The sequence below is a fragment of the Barbatula barbatula genome (assembly GCF_947034865.1).
Source record: "Barbatula barbatula genome assembly, chromosome: 24".
In the NCBI taxonomy this organism is placed as follows: domain Eukaryota; kingdom Metazoa; phylum Chordata; class Actinopteri; order Cypriniformes; family Nemacheilidae; genus Barbatula; species Barbatula barbatula.
This window is the reverse complement of record NC_136787.1, coordinates 12,085,335-12,106,318: the sequence shown is the minus strand read 5'-3', so window position 1 is coordinate 12,106,318 and position 20,984 is coordinate 12,085,335. Positions and strand designations below refer to the sequence as shown.

At 38.2% G+C, this 20,984-nt stretch overlaps 2 protein-coding genes across 4 annotated transcripts; one reads left to right on the top strand and one right to left on the bottom strand.

Moving 5' to 3' along the window:
- Nucleotides 1–957: 957 nt before the first annotated feature.
- On the top strand, nucleotides 958–14,322 carry mcf2b (MCF.2 cell line derived transforming sequence b; the record flags this gene model as incomplete). Its single annotated transcript, XM_079447894.1, has 27 exons — nucleotides 958–1,233; nucleotides 2,316–2,435; nucleotides 2,732–2,848; nucleotides 3,149–3,298; nucleotides 3,791–3,915; nucleotides 4,169–4,283; nucleotides 4,424–4,543; nucleotides 4,834–5,025; nucleotides 5,131–5,322; nucleotides 5,717–5,888; nucleotides 5,981–6,069; nucleotides 8,384–8,469; nucleotides 8,635–8,701; nucleotides 9,907–10,022; nucleotides 10,094–10,163; nucleotides 10,797–10,889; nucleotides 11,015–11,107; nucleotides 11,209–11,334; nucleotides 11,448–11,669; nucleotides 11,756–11,848; nucleotides 11,931–12,009; nucleotides 12,080–12,137; nucleotides 12,908–13,107; nucleotides 13,332–13,438; nucleotides 13,544–13,656; nucleotides 13,773–13,887; nucleotides 14,227–14,322. Exons 1-27 carry the CDS (start codon nucleotides 1,183–1,185, stop codon nucleotides 14,320–14,322), a joined length of 3,177 nt encoding a protein of 1,058 aa, XP_079304020.1. The 5' UTR covers nucleotides 958–1,182.
- On the bottom strand, nucleotides 12,259–20,965 carry f9b (coagulation factor IXb). 3 transcript variants are annotated; one of them, XM_079448866.1, is made up of 8 exons: nucleotides 20,793–20,965; nucleotides 20,204–20,373; nucleotides 20,102–20,126; nucleotides 19,667–19,780; nucleotides 18,836–18,970; nucleotides 18,072–18,397; nucleotides 17,580–17,703; nucleotides 12,259–17,502 (listed from the first exon to the last, which is right to left on the bottom strand). In XM_079448866.1, the coding sequence occupies exons 1-8, from the start codon at nucleotides 20,959–20,961 to the stop codon at nucleotides 16,895–16,897; spliced, it is 1,671 nt and encodes a 556-aa protein (XP_079304992.1). In that variant the 5' UTR covers nucleotides 20,962–20,965; the 3' UTR covers nucleotides 12,259–16,894. The 3 variants fall into 3 exon arrangements, with proteins under 3 accessions (XP_079304992.1, XP_079304993.1, XP_079304994.1); XM_079448867.1 differs by having other exon boundaries at nucleotides 20,204–20,350; nucleotides 20,793–20,918; XM_079448868.1 differs by having other exon boundaries at nucleotides 20,204–20,354; nucleotides 20,793–20,880.
- Nucleotides 20,966–20,984: the final 19 nt, after the last annotated feature.

The following is a 20,984-nucleotide window of genomic DNA, read 5'->3' as shown; positions in this document are numbered from 1 at the left end:
AATACTCAGTAAAAAGGATCTTCCTGGCATGTTTCGGGTCTTTCGTGGCTAGCCTGAGTGATTAAGGGTTTTAATCTTTGTTCTGGACATTTAAGATGAGAAAAGCTAAACACTGAAATGACAAATGGGCAGTTTCAAATATTATCCACAAAATGGTTTTGCTTGTTATCATTTTACTATTCAAGTATTTTTAATTGTATTGTGTTTCATATTGAACATTTAAACGCTTAAAAGATCCTAGCAAAAATGTACTAAAGAATATATTGAGCATGCATTAGTGCCCCATATTGGCAACTTCAATGTGTCTCAGGCATAAACAAATTCAGGAAACACATTTTTTCTTGCATGTTTTTAAAACACATAAACAATGGCACATTTGTATACCACCCAAAAATAAGTCTCCTAACAATGTCGATGATAAGCAACATGCTTTTAAAAACTGTGGTTATAAGTATAGTTCTACAAAAAGTAAAAAATCTGTTCAAAATGTATTCAAAATGCATTCTGTCATCATCATTTATAGGCCTATTCAACCTCATGTGGTTCAAATCATCTATATGTCCCGATTCACATGTCGCGTCTTTTCCGCGCGCATATTTTAAACAGACACTGTGCAGCCACGCGCAAAAATATATGTAATTTGAAAAAACATGATTTAATGCTACTAACGTAAAAACATTTTCTATTACTTTTTAAATCCTCTTTAGGGCATTCGACATCAATATCAGTGCGCATGCTTGCTAAAGTAATAATTGCCAGTTATTATTATTAATAAATATTATTATTTCAGGGATGTTATGCTATGATGATTATGTGTTACGAGAGAAGTGAAGTGTGTCCGTTTCCTTTTCGCGTGCGGTTCGACCTCTGTCCGTGGTGCTGGATTTTATAACTCACGTTCTCGTCACAGCTAAACGTCAGACATGCGGCATATGACGTTTCCTTAGATTTACGTGAATTGTACAAAAGAGCATGTTTAACAGATATTAATCCGCGTTATAGAGCTATGTGTTACAGTAATGGGTGTTTATGTGCGGTCAAGGTGTTGTCGGCACTGCAGCATCTTCTCTGCGGCTGCTCCATGCTGCTGCTGCTAGTCCCGCAGACAAAGTCATGGAGGGAGGGAAGTTGTGAGGCCAAGAAGTGGGTTTACATCCACGCGAAACGGACAAATTAGAAACAATGGCGGAAGCAAATCCACTAAGAGGACTACCTCGGCTCCAGAGGGCTGCGGTAAAACGGATTTAATTCCATTCTTGTTTGAAGTCTAATTTATGTCGGATCGGGATTCTGCTGCAGACTGGCAAACGTTACTGCAGGCACCGGGTGGGAGTCCAATGCTGTATTGCGAAACCGAGTAAAGATCACGTTTAGAATAAGTGTTGATGCATTATCGTTTTAATTCAAACCAGCGATGTTTTTCATTTCCCCAGATAAATGACCTCTTAGTGTGGCGCATTACAGCCATCCAAAATAATAGCAACTAGATTTGAAGCACCTTGATAACATTGCTGTAGATATTTGCAAGAACATAACACTATAGGCTAGATGAGCATAGCTGACGCACTAAAAATAGACCGTAGACTTTTTTTTTACTGTGCATTAACCATTACGGGTAACGCATGTGAAATATAAACCAGATGAACTAAGCTGTAAGGTTTTACAGATTTTTGATGACTAGTACAGTCAGGGTGAGAGGTCTTAGTGTCTTTGATGGTGTTTACTGATCATCTGTCAATCAGAAGATGCAAGACAGACAGCTAACAGGAATTATTGTCCACTTGTCAGCATTAGCTGGAGTTAAACACCAAAATCCAGCCTTTGATTTTCATAGATTGTCTTATCAAGTTTTGCAAGTAGCTCATTGCCAACAATTAGAGTGGATTTTGTGCTTTATTTAGCAAGAAAGGTGTTACAAGACATACTGTATATAAACACTTTGAATCCTAATGGCTAAAAATAGGCCTACAGGTTTCAATTGTTTTTGTGGACTTATGACCGTCACGATTTAGATATCCGCATGCTTATATGGTGACAGGTGGGCATCTAACTGACCTAGATTTCTACAAGATGATAGAGAACAGACAGTTGTTTTATTAAAATGTTTTTAAAGTCAACAGTTTTATACAATTACTTTGTAAGTCCTTCTGATTTTTTCGATTCAATAAGTTATAAGTGAATATACAGTAGCCCATATGTAATTTGCTCCTGTATGGCTCCCTGAATTCTCTGTAAATCACTTTGGATAAAAGCCTCTGCTAAATGACTAAACGTAAATGTACTACAACCTCAGAATATCATATCTGTTCTTTCAGATGTCCTTCCCTGGACATTTACACTTAGTTCTGGTGCTGAGACCCAAAACTCACCCCCAGACCACTGGAACAGACCTCGGTTTCCGCTTCAGTCAGGATGACTTTGCCATCAAGATGCCGGTAAGAGACAAAACAAAATATCGGATTTTCTTATTATATACAGTTGTGATTAGACTTTATAGATTCAAAGCCTTAAAGAGCATATTAAACATCAATTATAGTATTAACATCGGCCAACTACAATGCCTTGTTGAGGAAACATTTGAGATGTCTAGTTATTTAGAAACTCAATTGGGTGCACTTTAAAGGTCACCCCACCCCTACAAGATTGGTCTTGTATAAATAATTGGATTATTCCTATTAAACTCAGTTTTCTCTGTTAACTTAATTTCTTTCATCCTATCTGCCCTATTCAGATGGTGATGCTGAGCTCACTGACAGACCTGCTTCGCTTCATTGATGAAAATCAACTCAGCAGTGAGTTTGGTGGTACCCTGGATCAGAGCCACAGTGACTGGATAGTTCTGCGAACAGTAAGCAATTTGTTGTGTGCTAGAGCAGCACATTGATGCAGGGAAACATTTGGACCTTTATACATTTAGAACAAAATGCTATGATATGCTTTAGAAAATCATTAGATATTTTACTAATAGGTTTTAACAAAAGAACACAAAATTTCTGTTTACATAAATAATATGGTAACTTGCTCTATATTGATTATTATTTGAAAATTTAAATCCTTGTTAATATAATTTTAGGTAAGAATTCATTGACTTAATATTAAAATAAATGCTGAGTAATATATTTTTTTTTGTCTGTGCTGCCCCCTTTAGGCCATAGAGAGTTTTGCGGTGACAGTAAAAGACATTGCTCAGCTGCTACAGATATTTGGAACAGAGCTGTCCGAGATTGAGCTGCCGGATGAAGCCAGCGGCATTGAGTACTTACTCAGATCACACACTGAGAAGTACAGGCAGATGAAGGTATTGAAATGATTTCTTATTTTATTTCTGTTGTTATTTATTCACGATCAACAAAAAGGCAGCCTAAAGTCAATAGTTTAAATAATTGATGCAAGCAAACATATGTTTATATGTTGTTGTATTACAACAGCATGTCAACCAAGGATGTGCCCTCAACCTACAAGAGAAAACATGATGAACATTTTGGGTTAAACAAACTGGTTTTCATCACAAGTTTGTTGTATTTGTGCTACAGTATATGATAAATAGAGAAAAAGCTTGCCAAAATAGACTCTTTATCCTGGTAGCTTAGTGACCTCCTTTACTAGATGGTTTATGGTTAATGACCAACCAGACTACATATCCAATGGTTCAATATGGTAGAACCAGAATGATAAAATACATAGATCAGAATGCTTTTTATCAGGATAAAAACAACTTTCACACACATACATGTCAGATGAACTCACAGTATGAATGACGGAATGTGAGCTCTGATTTCAAATTTCGCAGGATGACATCAGGTCAGTGATGAGGGAGGGCCGTCAGCTGCTCTCAAACCTCGAGGCATCTACAGCAGTGGAAGGGGCTGCAGCAGAAGACAGAGATATCAGCCAAGACAAAGAAAGAGTGCAGAGGCATGTAAATGGGGTTAAATGCAAACCTATCCTTTATCCTGCCAATTATTTATCATGCGAAATGGAGGCGGCGTGCCTAATATGTGCATAATATAAGCTTTTACTTTAAAATTGCCTAATTTGTTATTTTATATCAAATTAGTTTTGCTTCTCATGAAGTCTTCTTCTTTATGAATAATACGTAGGTTTTTACATAAATTGTGTATATTTGGCAATAGATTAGAATGCACAATCCTTATTTTATCACTCACAGTCTCTTGGCACAGTTGCGGGATATGGAAATGGCATTCGATGGCTTTTTTGAGAAGCACCATCTCAAACTTCAACAATACCTGCAACTGCTTCAGTACGAGCTGAGTTTTCATGAGGTACAGACACTCTCTCTCAAATCCGACTCTTATTTAGACCAGTTAAAAAAAACATACACATTTAAAATTATATCAAGCTGATAAACATGATATTGCATTTCAGAATACTCTATTGAATCATTTACCTTATTTTACTTTAGATGGAGACCATTCTGGAGAAACTCGCTGCACAGGAGAAAGCCATTGCAGCCGTGGGGACAACGGTAGCTCAGACTGACCAGTTACTCACAGATCTTGAGATGCTGGAGACCACAGCAGAGGTCAAGATCAAAATCTCACTCTCTTTTCTATTGTTTAACATATTTGAAGAGCAAAACATGTATTATGTCTTTTCAACAAGATAATAGTTCAGCCCAAGAACTCAGCTGTGGCTAATTGACAAAGCAGAACAATATCATGATATGCCAAATAAATGTCCTTTGTGTATTTAACAATCAATTTAACATCCACACAGTATTTTTGGAGTGTATAGTCCTGTAGTTCATTACAAACATGCACTACACACAGTATGCTTTCATTTACAGCTGGCAGTTTTCACTTATACTTGCAGGAAGAAATGAGTCGTGCTCAGATTATTATTCTGCACGGGCACCAGCTGGCAGCCAGTCATCACTATGCTCTTGCCCTCATAGTTCAGCGCTGCAATGAACTGAGGCACTATTGTGACATGCTCACAGCAGCCCTGCGTGCCAAACGGGCAGCTCTCACACGCATACGAGACCTATTGCTGCGACTGGAAGAGGTGTTAACTATGCAAATGGCACACACACATTATATATGCAAAAATTACTGGTGTTTAAACGATTCAGAGCAAATACAGATTATGTATATGTTTATGTATGTACAGACTGGGCGCTGGTGTGATGAGGGGGCCTATCTGCTTGCAAACCAGCTGCTGGATAAGTTTCAGTCCAAAGAGGGGGCACAAGCAGCCCTGCGTGACATTGAGAGACTGATGGAGACCGCGCCCTCGGTCCTCCGGTCCAGTCCTGACATTCTCAGCCTGGAGTTTGAAGCAATACTCACACCTCAGCTGCAGGTATAAACACACATGTAATACACAAACATTCATATGTGCACATACGGATACAGTATAATGCGCATATACATTATATAATTTGTATATTAGGACATTCTCTTATCGTTTACTCACCCTCTTGTCATTTACAATCTGTATGACACTCTTTCTTTTGGTATGTTGGTAACAGAAAACAGTTGGTCCCTATTGACTTGCAATGGTTTTGTGTACATACAGTAGAAGGGAATGAGTACCAATGGTGTTTGGTAACCAAGATTATTTAAAATATCTTCTTATTTGTGTTCTGCAGAAGAAAGTCAAACAGGTTTGAAATGACAAGAGCGTTTTTGAGTGAATATCCATTTAAAAACACGTCTCTTCCCGTCAATTCTTCTGTTTGCTCTCTTTCTGTCAGTCTCAGATAGAAGCTGTCACAGAGAAGTTATCAACAGTGCAGGGGATGATCCAAAACAGACAGGCCTGTCTAAGGAAACTGGCTGATATTCAGGTCAGGCCCATCCAGCTGGTCTCTCCCAGGCCCGAAGCCTCACCACGCTGCAAATCTCCGCTTTTCTCTCCTAAACACAGTATGTCTGCTGTTATGTCACTATAACAGTTACATGACTGTATTTGCTCTTTGCCAACTTACTGTCTGAACATTACTTGTCATTTCTGTCAGGCTTTGATGTGAACTCCAGTTTGAGGTTTTCTTTTGATCTCGCACTGCCTGGTAAACGGGCCTCAAGGAAAAATCCCTGCACAAAAAAGGTTGGCTGACTGTTCTTATTGATTCTCAAAATTACTTGTAAAACAAAAACCTAAGCTGCGTCCCAACTGACATACTATCTGTCCTAAATAGTATTAAAAAATAGAATAAGTATGGTCCAAATCAAAGTATGCTGAAATGAGTGTTTTCAAAGTACCCGAATGATCTACTGTTTCCAGTGAAAATTTGAAGTGTAAATCCATGGACACTTGACGGCTGATATTACCCATAACTCACCACAAGAGGGCGGAGTTAAGTGATGCTACACTGCATTAGTAAATTAAATAAAAGATGCTTCGCTAAATTAATAAATGTAAGCATACAGCAAACATTACATACGAAATAATGAACGAATACATTCACAAACTGATATATCTGCAGCCAAAACCAATTACTTTCAAAACAAAATCCAAACTGCATCTAACCCGCTTCAACTTTTCTCAACATTCTCTTCTCTGTCCCCCTCCACCTCCCGCCGATACCTCGCTGACTGCTGATGACTTTGCCATCCATAGGCAATTCTCTGCTCAATGGATCCCTGATCTCTCTGTTACCCCTTGCTATACTCAACTCCCTTCTTTCTCTCCTCTTTCGGAGACTGTCTCCAAAATTCTCCTTTCCACCCGGCCTACTACCTGTCCCCCCGACCCGATCCCTTCCCACCTCCTAAAGTCTATATCTCCATCTCTACTGCATCAACTCACACACGTCATAAACACCTCCATCACCACTGGTACAGTTCCCACCTCATTTAAACAAGCCCCACCTTTACTCAAGAAACCAACACTCGACCTCTCAGTGGTCAGCAACTGCAGACCAATCTCACTCCTGGCTTTGCTTTCCAAGGCCCTTGAAAGGGCAGTTTTTTAATGCTGGATTTGACATTGTGAACCACCAGATCCTGCTGTCCACTCTCTAAAAAGATGGGCATCTCTGGAAGTGCACTCAACTGGTTTGACTCTTATCTCACAGGCAGATCCTTTAAGGTATCCTGGAGAGGCGAGACATCCACATCTCACCAGCTGACAACTGTAGTTCCTCAGGGATCAGTTCTTGCTCCTTACCTCTTTCCTATATACACAACCTCCCTGGGTCCAATTATTGAGGGAAAACATGGGTTCTCATACCATTGTTATGCGGATGATACGGAGCTTTATTTCTCTTTTCAGCCAGATGACCCCACCATCTCTGCCTGTGTCTCTTCCTGCCTTCTGGACATCTCTTCTTGGATGAAAGAGCATCACCTACAACTCAACCTCTCCAAGACAGAACTGGTTATAACGGCAAACTTGCATGCATTTGTTTTACAACATCAGGAAAATCAGGCCGTTCCTGTGGGAGCATGCCTCTCAGCTGCTAGTCCAAGCTCTGGTCATATCAAGACTGGACTACTGCAATTCTCTACTGGCCGGCCTTCCAATTAATGCAGTCAACCCCTTGCAAATGATCCTTGCGATGCATCTGCACGTTTCAATAAGCATTAAAGACCCATGTAACATCGCTCCTGATTTAACCTCACTGGCTGTCAGTTGCTGCCCGCATCAAGTTTAAATCGCTGACACTGGCCTTCAGAACGATAACGGCAATTTTGCCCCTTTACTTTAACTCACTGCTCCAGGTCTACATCCCCTCCTGCTATCTTCATTCTGAAAATGAGTGACGCCTGGTTGTTCCATCACAAGCGAGGCCCCAAATTGCTTGCCAAAACCTTTACTCATTCAGTTCCCCTGTGGTGGAATGAACTGCCAGCCTCCACCTGAACTGCAGCATCCTTTAAAACTTTAAAGCTCAAAACAAACCTGTTCTGCATTTATTTGACTAACCAATAACTGTCTATGTCTTGTGTCTAAAAAAAGTATTGTTGTTCATTCTCTCCCCTGCTTATTCCCGCTTTAATCCTCCTAGTACAAAGGTATAGTAAACTAACGCTGTTTAGCGTGTTGACAAAATGTTATATGCTCTCCTACTTGTAAGTCGCGTTGGATAAAAGCGTCTGCCAAATGAATAAATGTAAACGTCAATAAATACTTAAATACAAGGAAGAACTGTATTTTGATGTTCATGACAGTTAAGGATCACAGTGTGGTCTAGGCAACAACGGCGACTTCCATTTCGTGTTAGGATGTTTATGGGCGTGCATACAGTTTTGCTATGCACTAATATCTATATACTTTTCCATAACAAAAACGGTACATACTTTAAGGGCGTGGTATAAGAAGGTCAATTGGCACGTGTGTGTGCACAGAAATTTCATGTATATGAAAATAAACGGGGTACCGATGAGTTAAAGAGCTTGGCTTTTTATGGTTCCTGTAGATAGAAGTGATGCACGACTATGAGGAGAATCGCAGCTGCCTGTCTTACGGCCCAGAGGGGGTTGAGAACCCGGACCAGCACAAACGGTGAGTATCCAAACAGTATCACAGCTAAAAGGTCTGAAATTAATCATATATTTCGACTCAACTTCTCCTCTGTGTCTGTTTCTCACCAGTCTTTTTCCTTTATATCCTCATCACTCTCCATCCCTCCTTCCTCTGTTATTTCCCATGCATCCCTTATTTGTGCAGGCATGTAATGAAGGAGTTGATCGAGACGGAGAGAATCTACGTGGAGGAGCTACTGTCTGTTTTGCTGGTAATGGTTTAACTGAATTACACTAAAACAATCCGTCGGGTTTATTATTTCTGATCAAACTTGCTTTATAAATATTAAAATGTATAGGCCTACTAGATGACTTTTGAAATATTATCTTTCGCACTGTTTTTCAAACTGTTTTTAAAGGTGCTGTGTGTGATTTTTTGGAGATTCTAGGGACAGAAATGCAATGTTATATCAGAATCAGAATCAGAAGAGCTTTATTGCCAAGTGTGCTTACACACACAAGGAATTTTCTTTGGTGTTGGAAGCTTCTAGTACAGACATTCAACACAATGACAATACAAATATAATAAGATTTACAGTCTAAAAGATTCTAAAATATGCATATATAAAAAATAAAAGACTATTATAAAGAAAATGGGGGATAATAACATATAAGAGACATTGTACAGTGTAGTTTATAGTATAATATACATATTAACAGATTGTATATACACTTGTGCAAATGGATAATTTTGTAAGTAGAGGTAGTGTTATATACATGAAGAAATAAAATGTACCTATAATAAGGCACACTATAGGAGTAGTGAAAGTGGAATAAGGAGCAGTTTTCTGTTTAGGAGGGAGATTGCCTGGGGTAGAAGCTGTTTCTTTGTCTGGAAGTCCTAGCCAGAGGGCAACAGTTCAAAAAGTTTGTGCGTGGAGTCAATGATGATTTTCCTTGCCCTGTTTTTCACTCTGTAATCGTACAGGTCCTGAAATATGGGCAAAGGAGCACAGACCTTACATAATGAAGCATATTGTTTTTTATACCTTAGAATGAGCTATTTTTATCTACATACACCGCGGGTCCCCTTACATGGAATTTGTCATGTTGTTTCTATAGTAGCTTTAAAATGACAAGCTGCTCTATAAAAACGCGTTTCTTAAATATCTTATCTCCTTCAAAGAAGCGAAAACGTGACAACATCTAAATCCTGTGTCAGCCACCATAGTGTTTCAAAGGGGAGGGGGAGTGGTGGAGTGAGCCGTTGGTTGCAATTTGCAATCTCACCACTAGATGCCACAAAATTTCATACACTGGACCTTTAAAATAGTTTGATATTTGGTGCCTTTCAGAAGATCAAACAGTAGTCAATATCTCCTATCATAGTTGTTAATGTTCTTAAGAAAGGTCTGTTTATTATGGAATACCGGAATAATACAATGTAACATTAAATTATCTAAATCCTGGGTGTCAGGGATACAGGGCAGAGATGGATAATCCCTCTCTCTCCAACATACTGCCATCTGTACTGCGAAACAAGAAAGAGGAGCTGTTTGGAAATCTGCCGGGGATCTATAAATTTCACAGCAGGTGGGGAATATGGCTACACATGTGCACACACGCACGCATAATCACACATTCATATTCATTCTGTTTTGCAGGATATTTTTGCAGGACTTGGAGAACTGCTTAGAAACTCCAGAGAGAGTAGGAGCACACTTTTTGGCAAGGGTGAGCAAATCTGTTTGGTGCTAAATAAGACATTTCAGTACAGACCAAAAACAATCAATTTTGCCTTAAAATTGAATTGCCTTAAATACATTGCCTCAAAATTGCCATCTGGATAGTTCATGGGCTTCACAGCAGCAGATCTCAGCTTGATTTGTTTCATTAATAAATTAATCATATTTATTATATATTTAAAATACTTTTATTAATACAATTTTATATTATGAACTACATATGACAATATGCACAACTATTAATGCAACATAGGCTGAGTAAGAACATTTTGTTAATGAGAAAATCAACAGAAGTGTAATTTACAAGCCTAATACAAAAACATTGCAATAGTTTTAACAATATTACTAAGCGACAGATTGTTGCATAATACGTTGTTTGGTTAGTCACATAGCCTTTGGCGTCAACATCAAAAGACACAGGAAAGGTTTTCTCTTTTCTGTTTAAATTTTGATAACTCTATTTATTATTTAGAGGTTGCATTTTAGTATTTCTATTAAGTACACTTTTTGCCCTGCTGCTGGCAGTATCAGCCCAGACCTGGAATCTATTTGTGGTTCACAGCCCATGAGAACCACTGCTGTTTAGATTTTCTTTAACCATTTCACATATCATTGTTTACAGAAGGAACATTTTCAGGTGTATGAGCGCTACTGCCAGAACAAACCTCGTTCAGATGCTCTTTGGAGGCAGTGTTCAGATTCTGCCTTCATTCAGGTATTTTCCATAGCCTGCCACCACAAAAACAATTATTCACCGCAACATGAGATATTTTTTATTCTGATAACCTTCAAATGAATTCAAATGAAATAATGTTTTGCTAAATCTCGTTTCTTCTGTAGGAGTGTAAGAGAAAGCTGGATCATAAACTAGGGCTGGACTCGTATTTGCTGAAACCTGTTCAGCGTTTAACCAAATATCAGCTTCTTTTGAAGGTGCTGATCTAAAAATGCCATGTTAAATTTTTTCAACTTTCTTTAACTAAATGTGTACCTAAATGATATTTACACCTACTGCTTTCTATCTTTCATATTAGGAACTTCTAAAACATAGTTTAAACTCGCAGTATGCATCGGAGCTGCAGGGGGCGCTAAATGCAATGCTGGACCTTCTCAAGTCTGTCAATGACTCCATGCATCAAATTGCCATCACCGGTTTTGAGGTAAGTGTCAAACAAACAAGTCCTTTTCAAGTTCAAACAAGTCATGCATTTCACCTCAGAACATGCTGCTATTCACATACCTGACTTTGCTGTTTGAATCTCTGTCTATATAGGGTGAACTGAGTAACCTGGGCCGTGTGCTGATGCAGGGCTCTTTCAACGTGTGGATCAACCACAGGAAAGGGGCTACACGCATGAAGGATATGGCTCGCTTTAAACCTATGCAGAGGCATCTGTTTCTGCATGAGAGAGCTCTGCTTTTCTGCAAGAAGAGGGAGGAGAATGGAGATGGTCCTGATCGAACAGCATCTTACAGCTTTAAACACTGCCTGATGGTGAGAAAATTCCAAAAAGTATTTGATACTTAAAATAAGTTTACCCAATTTTTCTGAGTAACCTGAACTCCTTGTCTCATGTACAGATGAGTGCGGTCACCATCACAGAAAATATAAAAGGAGATCTGAAGAAATTTGACATCTGGTTCAATGGTAAAGAGGAGGTGTATGTTGTTCAGGTGAATCATTTCATTTAAAATGTTTCTCACAGCTTCTAATTTATGTAAACGGTAGTATATTTACTACATATTTATTTTGCAGGCACCGACAGTCGAAGTGAAAGTTGCCTGGCTCACTGAGATAAGAAAAATACTAAATAACCAGCAAAAGAGTATCAAAGGTTTCTAAATTTCGATCCATGTTTGTTCACGTTGAATGTGTTTCTGTTTCTTACTGTGTATTTCTTACAGATGATGCTCACCAAGGTCATGATGATGAGCACCCGTTATTTGCACCCTTGGGAGACAGGTGAATCTTACTGTGGTCAAGTCGTCTTTATCTTTTACATATTGTGAATATAAAATATGTACATCAACATTCACATTTATTTAGCATTGTTCCTGAATTTTTTTTTTTTTTTATTGAAAATCAATGGTTGACTTATCATATTCATAACTACTGTATAATTTTATCCCATCTGCATGATGGATATAGCGTCAATCCATAAATGTACAGTATTGACAATGACAATGCATGAAGAACACAGTTTTGAAGGTGTCATTTGGTGTCAAAACATCAGCTAAAATACATCTTTTAGCTGATGATTCTTTTGGCGAACCAGAAGTAAAATGCTATGTGCAATAAATGCCTGTCTAATAACTATGAAATATCGCAATCACTGTTTTGCTGCCTAAAGCCTTTGGCTGTTCAGTGAGATTTTGACATTTTCTGTTTAGGTACATCACCCTAAATATATTAAATGTATTTTGAACTAAATCTAGGCAGTCATTCGTAGCACATAGTACTTTTATTTTCTATACCATCTATAAGAAAGTTTCGAAAACTGTTTAATTTCTTTGAAGGATGTGTAACGCAACAGGCTTGTGGTCAATTCAATTATATTATAAAATATTGAAAATGTGAACTGCCTTAAAATCAAACTGCTTAAAATTGACTATATCGAGCACAGTCCTGTTGTTGAATAACCTGCTCGTGATTGTGTTTCATGTTTGTTTGTTGTGTTTTTGCCTTGCGTTCCTTTGCCCTCGTGCCGGTCGGTTCATCGGTTGGTGGGTCAGTGTAGGCCATATGTCCGTGTGCATGCCCTGGAGTTCCGCACAGATCACTGGCTGCTCAGGTTGTTTTGATGTCCTTCCTCACAGCAAGCTCCAGGGGACGTCGGTCAGCTCGGAAGAAGCCAATTCGGGCCGCACCAGCCCGGTTCTGACGGATCCGGTCATCATTTCTCCGCGTCCAAAGCAACAAAACAACAGGCGCAGTGAGCGGAGAGAAGAGACCATTTTCTTTGCAATTTGCACTGATTGATGAGAGCAGAGAAATGACATTAAAGATAATGGGATTTTGCGAATGAGTTCTGGAATATGGAATTGTGGATTTATTTATTAGCTTAAAATGTAATCACATTATGGCTATGCATGATAATGTGATCATGACTGTGAGAATGTCATCTTGGATGTTGCTTTGGTTCCTTGTGGGTTTTAGGCTGGCCAGGGACATCTCACTCAGTGGACATCTGTGAGGGTTTGGAGGACTGGACCACGGACCTTTCAAACATCTCAGATTCCGATGAAGAAGATGGTGTGTTGCTGGTGAGCTACCTATTTAGTTATAAATATTTAGCTAAATCGCTTCCACGTTATTTGGAATGGATTTGGGTTTTACAGTCAAAATTAAAAGTTTTTTTTGTCTTATAGGTTCCTGGAAGGTACAGAGCAATGGTGGATCACTTGAAATGTGGCAAGGATGACGTAATCATCAAAAGTGGTGATGTCATTCATGTGCTTCAGGAGAATGCCATGGGACTTTGGTGAGTAATCAGATAAACTTTCTCTTGCCATCTTGGCAGTCTGCAATACTATAATGCCCCTGTGCCTCTTGTCTCTAAAATAACATTTTAATCTGAAAGAATGACAATACCCACAGGCACGTTAAGAATTTGACACGTGGCGGTGAAGGCCAACTCCCCGTGGATAAACTGCTGAGAATGCTGGGAGATGCAGGCAGAAGTCCATCCATTAGGTCGGGACAGGAGTTAATGGTGGGTACACCTGACAGACATAAACCTTTTGTCTCTTAAGACCTTTCTTAGTTTTGTTTTAACTTTATTTTATAAAATTCTGCTAACATAAATCATCAAATATATTATTAAAGGGAGTCAAACTATTTTAAAGAAAGTTTGTCCATTTGATCCTGTCCAAAATAAACATCATTTGTAAGTCGCTTTGTATGAATGCCTTAATGTAAATGTAAACCAAATCAAATAAATATTGGAAATAAAAAACCTTAATAATAAATTATTCATGCACAATGGTGCACATAAACGAGCTCAATGTATCAGGAATAACAGGTGACACATGCTCTGAATCTTTTGCCTCAGGCTCAGGGTTGCCAGATCTGCATGACAAAAGTAGACGAATTGCCAATCAAGAGTAGCCCAATGACCGCATCCCTAATAGCAAAACTCAAACAATAACCTCCTCCAGATCCTGTTTTGAATTACAAACAATTTCTTCACTCTTAAATCACTGTGTAGAAGCTATAAACAAAGTGTGTTGCCGTAAATAACTTGAACTTCAAAATGACACAAGATGAACAAAATCTTTCCACTTTTAAAGGGATACTCCACCCAAAAATATAAATTCTGTCATCATTTACTGACCCCTGCAAAGTTGTTCCAAACCTGTATGAACAACTTTGTTCTGTTGAACAAAAATAAATATATTTTGAAGTATGTAAGCAACTGACATCATTGACTACCATGGTAGAAAAATTCAAATGGTAGTCAAAGGTATCCTACATTTTTCAAAATATCTTATTTTCTCTTCAATAGAATAACAAATGTATACAGGTTTGGAACAACTTGAGTGAGTTTCTGAGAGGTGTATCCCTTTTTCCAACAGAATAAAAACCTACAGCAGCAGTTTAAAATACAGCAGAACTGGCAACCCTGCTGAGGCTGTGGATTACCCATAACTGTGGTTGCACAGTTTATCTTCCATAAATGTTCTTTGTCCTGGTTTTTATTTTATAGGTACGAGAAATATAAACAACGGGATGCTGAGCATCAAAATAGAACAATCACATAAACAAAAGGCTCTCAACATGTGACAACCCTAAAGGCAATAACTCATCCAGGACTGACCCCAGTACACCACGTGATGCGCATCAAACAAATTTAAGGTCAGGAAATCAGAAACGCCAAGTCAACTGAGAGTTCCCATCTGCCATCTGTGAATCATGTCAGATTTAGAAGCGAAAATTGCTTGTTTAGTAATAGAATGAACCAAATACATTGATACACACTGACACTTTTGAGCACAAATTTTACAATAACACAGACAACTACTTCATTCTTGGAAATCACCATTACCAAACTGTGCCATAAAATGTGATAACAAACATGAATTTTCTGTAGTTATCAAAATATTTAAGTGTATATTATATTTAAAAAAAAATAATATGAATGGAGATGGTATTGGTACATCAACTTAACGCCCCACTGTTTTTCTCTTCAACTGGGTACAATGGTTGTGCACTTGTTTAAACAAAAGCCATTATACTGCAGGAATGGACACCAGCTATGCAGTGGATAAAAGATTTACATACACATCTGTCAATACTCTGTGCCAAAACCATTCCAGGTTAATCTTTATTCTTCTTTTTCTTATTTTAAATATTCAGATTTGTCTTTGGCAGCAGTTTTTCACTGCAAGAAATATTTAGATCTGCATTTAAATTAATAGTAAAAAGTGTTTTTGTTACAGCTTTCACTGTGCATAATAATTCTGGTTGCTCTTATGTGCACCACGTGAAGTGTTTGTGTATACGCTTAAATTCTTTTTTTTAAATGACTTTAGTAAAATGGTGTAGTTTTATTGACAAGGAAAGAACAGATGAGCAGAAAGTGAAGTAAAATGAGAGCGTCGGATAACAATTGAATAACGTCCATGTTAAAACATACTTAGCACGTGAAAAAGAAAAACATCACAGAAGAGGATTTCAGGTTGTGTTTAATAGTAGGCTACTATAGAATCCACATCTCTTACAACCTTAAAAAAACTACTTAAAACCCATCTCTTATGTGAATAATTGACAGACAAAAGAAAAAAAGTACACCAACCCTCTCTCTTTCTCTCAACAGGTAGTGGTCTAGCATTTGAAACTAGCTAACACACATGGCTAACCCCTATCCCACACTGCAATACAGTAGGTGGCGGATATGCACCTCAAACGTATGTTGCTCCCACCGTTTAAAAAGCAAAGAAGAAAAATTACCCATTTAGCCCTGGTTAAGAGCCTACTTACCGAAATTAAGTACCTACTCATTAAGTATGCCATTTCGGATTCAGCCGACTATATTGTCTAAAATATGTCTGTTTTTACAAATATTTTATTTCAACTATTATTATTAAAAAATTTAAGATTAACATCTGAGACAAAGTTGATACATAAATGCAAAAAAAGAAGACCGAGCTAAAAGGTTCCTTTTGTGTTAATAAATTAGGCACAACCACCAAACTTGGGTCAGTTTTGGTTACTGAAATAAAACTTTGCTTGTTGGTGTATGAAGGCCCACTGTGTAAGCTGTCCATTCTATTATTTTAGTTCCTGCACTCTTTAGTTTGTCATTTAAAGCGTGCGCCCTCACAATGTGCACTTAACTTTGTTATCTCCTAAAAAAAACATAGTTTGATGCAAGATTTCAAAAAAATATTTCACCTGTTAGCATCACTAAAATGTGTACTTCAGTTTCAAGTACACTTCTTAAAGCCATGTACTTCTGGTGTATAAGAATGAGTAAAGACGAAAGTGACCTCATGTTGATTTGCTGTATGAAATAATTTCACAAGCACAACATCTAAGATACTATATTTTTTCTTGGTTGTTTCAATTTTGTTGTTGAATGATAACTAGTAAATATCTGTACAGAAATGCCTGTGAGTTTTAATTCATTTAATCCAACTGTTCATTCTATGTTTTTATGTTTACAGATATGTTTGCTGCTGTTGTCTTATACTCCAACACAAACTTGCAAAATTGCTCTTTTAAATTAATTTTAACATATGGGCCATGCTCCGTTTATCATTATTAGGCATATATCCTATTCTGATCCCAGTTACGTTGGTTATCCAGTTCATGTATCTAGATATGCGAGTATAGATGCCGTATTTTCCCTCTTTGGCACACTCTTCGCCCCAGCTAACGATGCCCGTAAGGAACCACGTGTTCTCATAGTTGGTGGCATGGGGCCCACCGCTGTCTGCTTGACAGGAATCCTTGCGTACCGCATTGTACCCGGCGCAGAACATGAATCGGGTGATGGTGTGTGTACTGCTACCTTTGCACTCTGTCCTGTCCACATAGGGAACCTCCACCTTCTGAAGGGTGTGGGATTCGATGCCTCCATATCTCAGCCTCCCCCAGCCGCTCACCAAGGAATTTTGTGCGCTCTTGAGGAGGTTCTCTGTGAAGTCTTTAGAGCCTAGACAGATGGGCAAGGCATAGTCGGAGAAGCTGATAGGCGTCTTGAGCTTCAGCAGGGCGATGTCGTGATTGTAGAGACTCCGTTGAGAGTTGTAATGTGGATGAATGTGATACTCCGCTATGTTATGATCGCTCTCTCTTCCCTCCTTTTTTGTGATGTCATGTTCCCCTTTGGAAATATGGAAAAACCATTAAGAATACAATAAGAATAACATGTTGTAGTGAAGTGAAGTCTATATCTTTAACCTGTTCTGATGAAGAAAGTTCCGATCTTTCCGTCGACACAGTGTGCAGCGGTAATGATCCACACTTCACTCAGGAGAGATCCACCACAAAAAACCCTTTTGCTCACCTTTTGCATAAAAACAACCTGCCAACATGAGAGAGACATGAAACAGGCTGTTCCAGCATTGTGAAGATATTTTGAAGAATGTTGTTCAACAAACATTGGTATTACACAATGACTTATACTGCGTTTGTGGCCACACAATAGTAGTGAATACCGCCATTGTTTGGTTACCAACATTCTTCAAAATATCTTGTTTTGTGTTCTGCAGATGAGAGTAAGTCATACACGTTTGAAAAACAAGGGTGAGTAAATGATGACAGAATTTTGGGATGTACTCTCCAACCAGAGGTTTCAGATTGTACAGCTTTATTGTCAACACCACAAAAGGATGCACTAATGTAATTTCTCGTATGTAACTTCAACATCTGCTAAATTACTAAATGTCTCACCTGCCAAGGAATCTCTCCTGGTTTTGCTTCCAGGCCTCCAACAATGCGATGATCTTTATTCGTTTTATTTGTGATAGGGGGTAGAGTTGGATAAAAGTCCCAGGAGGGGATGTTTTCAAGAGTAGCATGAGGAGATGTATTGTAGGTGGGAGTGGTTGTGTTGTAGCCTGCGGGGGTATCTGTACTACTGGTCTCTGTTTTGTTAAACTTTGTTGTATTGACATAATCGACTGAGTAAATTTGATTACTATGCTCAGCGTCGATAATGGACCTTGTGTTAAGAAATTCAGCAATCCTCCTTCCAAGACGTCCACATGGGTACTGCACTATAAAAACAGGGGGAACACACGTGTGTTAAAACAAATGTATTTATAACATATATTTATTTAAATGCAGGTGAATGGCAATTCTATTCAACTGCATTTAAAACATACCCACCTGTAGGACATAATACAAAAAAGACCCTCCCCCAAGTCACAACCACCAGTTCTCGGAAGTACATCCATATCAGGTGAATGTGATGTATAGTATATGTGTGTGTATAGACCCCAACCAACCCATTATAGACGGATCACAATATCAGTATTATTCATGTATGTATAAACGTACAGTTAGCCATTTTTTGATTGAAAATAAGCACAATACTAATTTTATCAAGAAAAGGATTGCGCTGCTTTAATGACAATAAAAAAATGGTATCCCTGTAAACATAAAGGTGACTTAATCGAGATAACATGCAAATAGTTTGATGTTGAATGTAGTACCTGTAGGTTCACATGTCCGGCTGTCTGGGGCCAGTCTGTAACCATCAGCACAGTCACACACTGCTCCATAGACTTTATCCACAATGCAGAAATGCATGCACCCTCCATTATTTACTTTACACTGTTTCGCCATTTCTGTACCAGAGTGACCCATAAAACACACAATATGGTTTCAGCAGAGGGAACGTCACCACTGCAATGGTGCTTAAGAAGTTTATAATAAAGAATAAATGCTGAGATGTTTGTACACAGATTTTACTGACCAAACTAGAAGCAAAATATTTAAATCTTTACATTGAAGCCCGGATCAGATTCAAGTCGCTAATGCTTGCTTATAGGACTATCACTGGATATGCACCGGCATACTTTCACACCCTCCTACACCCATCAAGAGTCCTGCGTTCAGCAAATAGCGGAGTCTTGTATTGCCTTCTCATAAGGGCAGTAAATCGCTTTCCCGCTCATTCTCCTTCACAACTCCTTCCTGGTGGAACATTCTTCCCAACTCGGTCCGGACAACCACATCTTTCACAACCTTCAAAAAACTACTTAAAACCAACCTCTTCTGTGAATACTTGACAAAAGAAAAAAAGTACACTAACCCTCTCTCTTTCTCAAAACAGGTAATGGTCTAGCTTTTGTTGAAACTAGTAACTTTGTATTAGCACCTATTGTATTATTGCTCATCTATGACATGTCGCTTATTGCTCACTGAACTCTTTGTTAGTCGCTTTGGATAAAAGTGTCTGCCAAATGACTAAATGTAAATGTAAATACTATAATGGTTGCATTCACATTGGTTCAGATAGCTCAGACCATCATGGATCTTACCTAACTCACAGTTTTTCCCAATAAAGCGAGCTAGACACCAGCAGGTGTAGGTGTTCATGCCATCCTCACATTTTCCACCATTCTGACAGGGTGATGACTGACACTGGTCTCCATCTGATAATGATAGTGGTCATGGTCATTCTTTATAAGTTGTGCTTGTGTGGCCACTTAAAATAGTAATACATTTTATAAAAAAGCTATAGAGATTATAATTTCTGAGAGAAAAACTACTGTCTTTACTACAAAAAACATGGCTATAGATATATCAGGGTAACCACAAATTAACAATGCTTTAGCTAAAGAATGGTGGTTATACAAATGATAATCGATCCATCAAAAAACATGGTTAAAATACACATTTACTATAATAAAATAATGGGTAATCTTTTATAAGGGAGTTAAAATCACATGCATTAAAACAAACATTTGTCTTACCCATATAGGTGATCCAGAATTTCCTCTGTAACAAGAAATACAGATTTTAAACTTAAAAAGAGACCTTAATGTTTTTAAAATGTGTTACCTTCTGTTACTCACAGTTTGCTCCTGGTCCTCAAAGACCTCTCTGGCCTCCTCTAGACTACAGCGTTCTTCATAACATTCCCTCTCCAAATTATCCTTCGCTATCATCTCTTCAAGACCTGTGTTATAGCGTTTCTGTCTCTTCAGCACAGAGCCCGCAAGCTGTCTTGGCAGAAACACAGAGGCTACACAGAGAAGCAACAAACACTAATGTCTCTTTCTTGGACACAAATCTCTTAATGACATTTGGCCCGAGAATATTGTTTGACTTTGAAAGGCTTTCAATTGGAACAACTTTGCCTTTACAGTCAGAAGCACAGATTTATAATAATGATTGATGTTACATTTATTGTTTTCTTTACATACATTTTCCATTTAGTAGCTAAGCAGCGATTGCACAAGGTTTTCAACAGGCCAAATATTAAATCTAAAAGTCAACCTATAAAATCCATTAGATTTTTTCTTGTTTTTGGTGTGTGTTTGTACAATACAAACATGTATTGAAACCAACAATATTTGGCTGAAACATGTTTATAATACCCAGAAAAGTTATGAAATGATATACATAGACAAAACATATTATGATAAATCGTTGTTGACATACCTCCAGACGAAAACCAGGTTTCAAACAGCAAAACACACATCAAAACAAGGAGATTATTTTTCACCATTTTCTCTAAGCTACTTTCTCCTCCAAGGTAAATCTTTCCCAACAGTCTAAAATACCTTCTTGATCCGCTCCAAAGTTCACCACAAACGTGTTTGCACTTCATGCAAGCAGATAAATCATTCTGTG

What these genes read in the sequence shown, in the direction of transcription:
- f9b (XM_079448866.1), bottom strand. Translation starts at nt 20,961, where the DNA reads ATGAAGTGCAAACACGTTTGTGGTGAACTTTGGAGCGGATCAAGAAGG. An exon ending in TTGAGGACCAGGAGCAAACT is followed by an intron (nt 20,127 to 20,203) that starts GTGAGTAACAGA and finishes TTCTTGTTACAG; the next exon opens with AGGAAATTCTGGATCACCTA. An exon ending in CAGGAGAGATTCCTTGGCAG is followed by an intron (nt 17,704 to 18,071) that starts GTGAGACATTTA and finishes TCATGTTGGCAG; the next exon opens with GTTGTTTTTATGCAAAAGGT.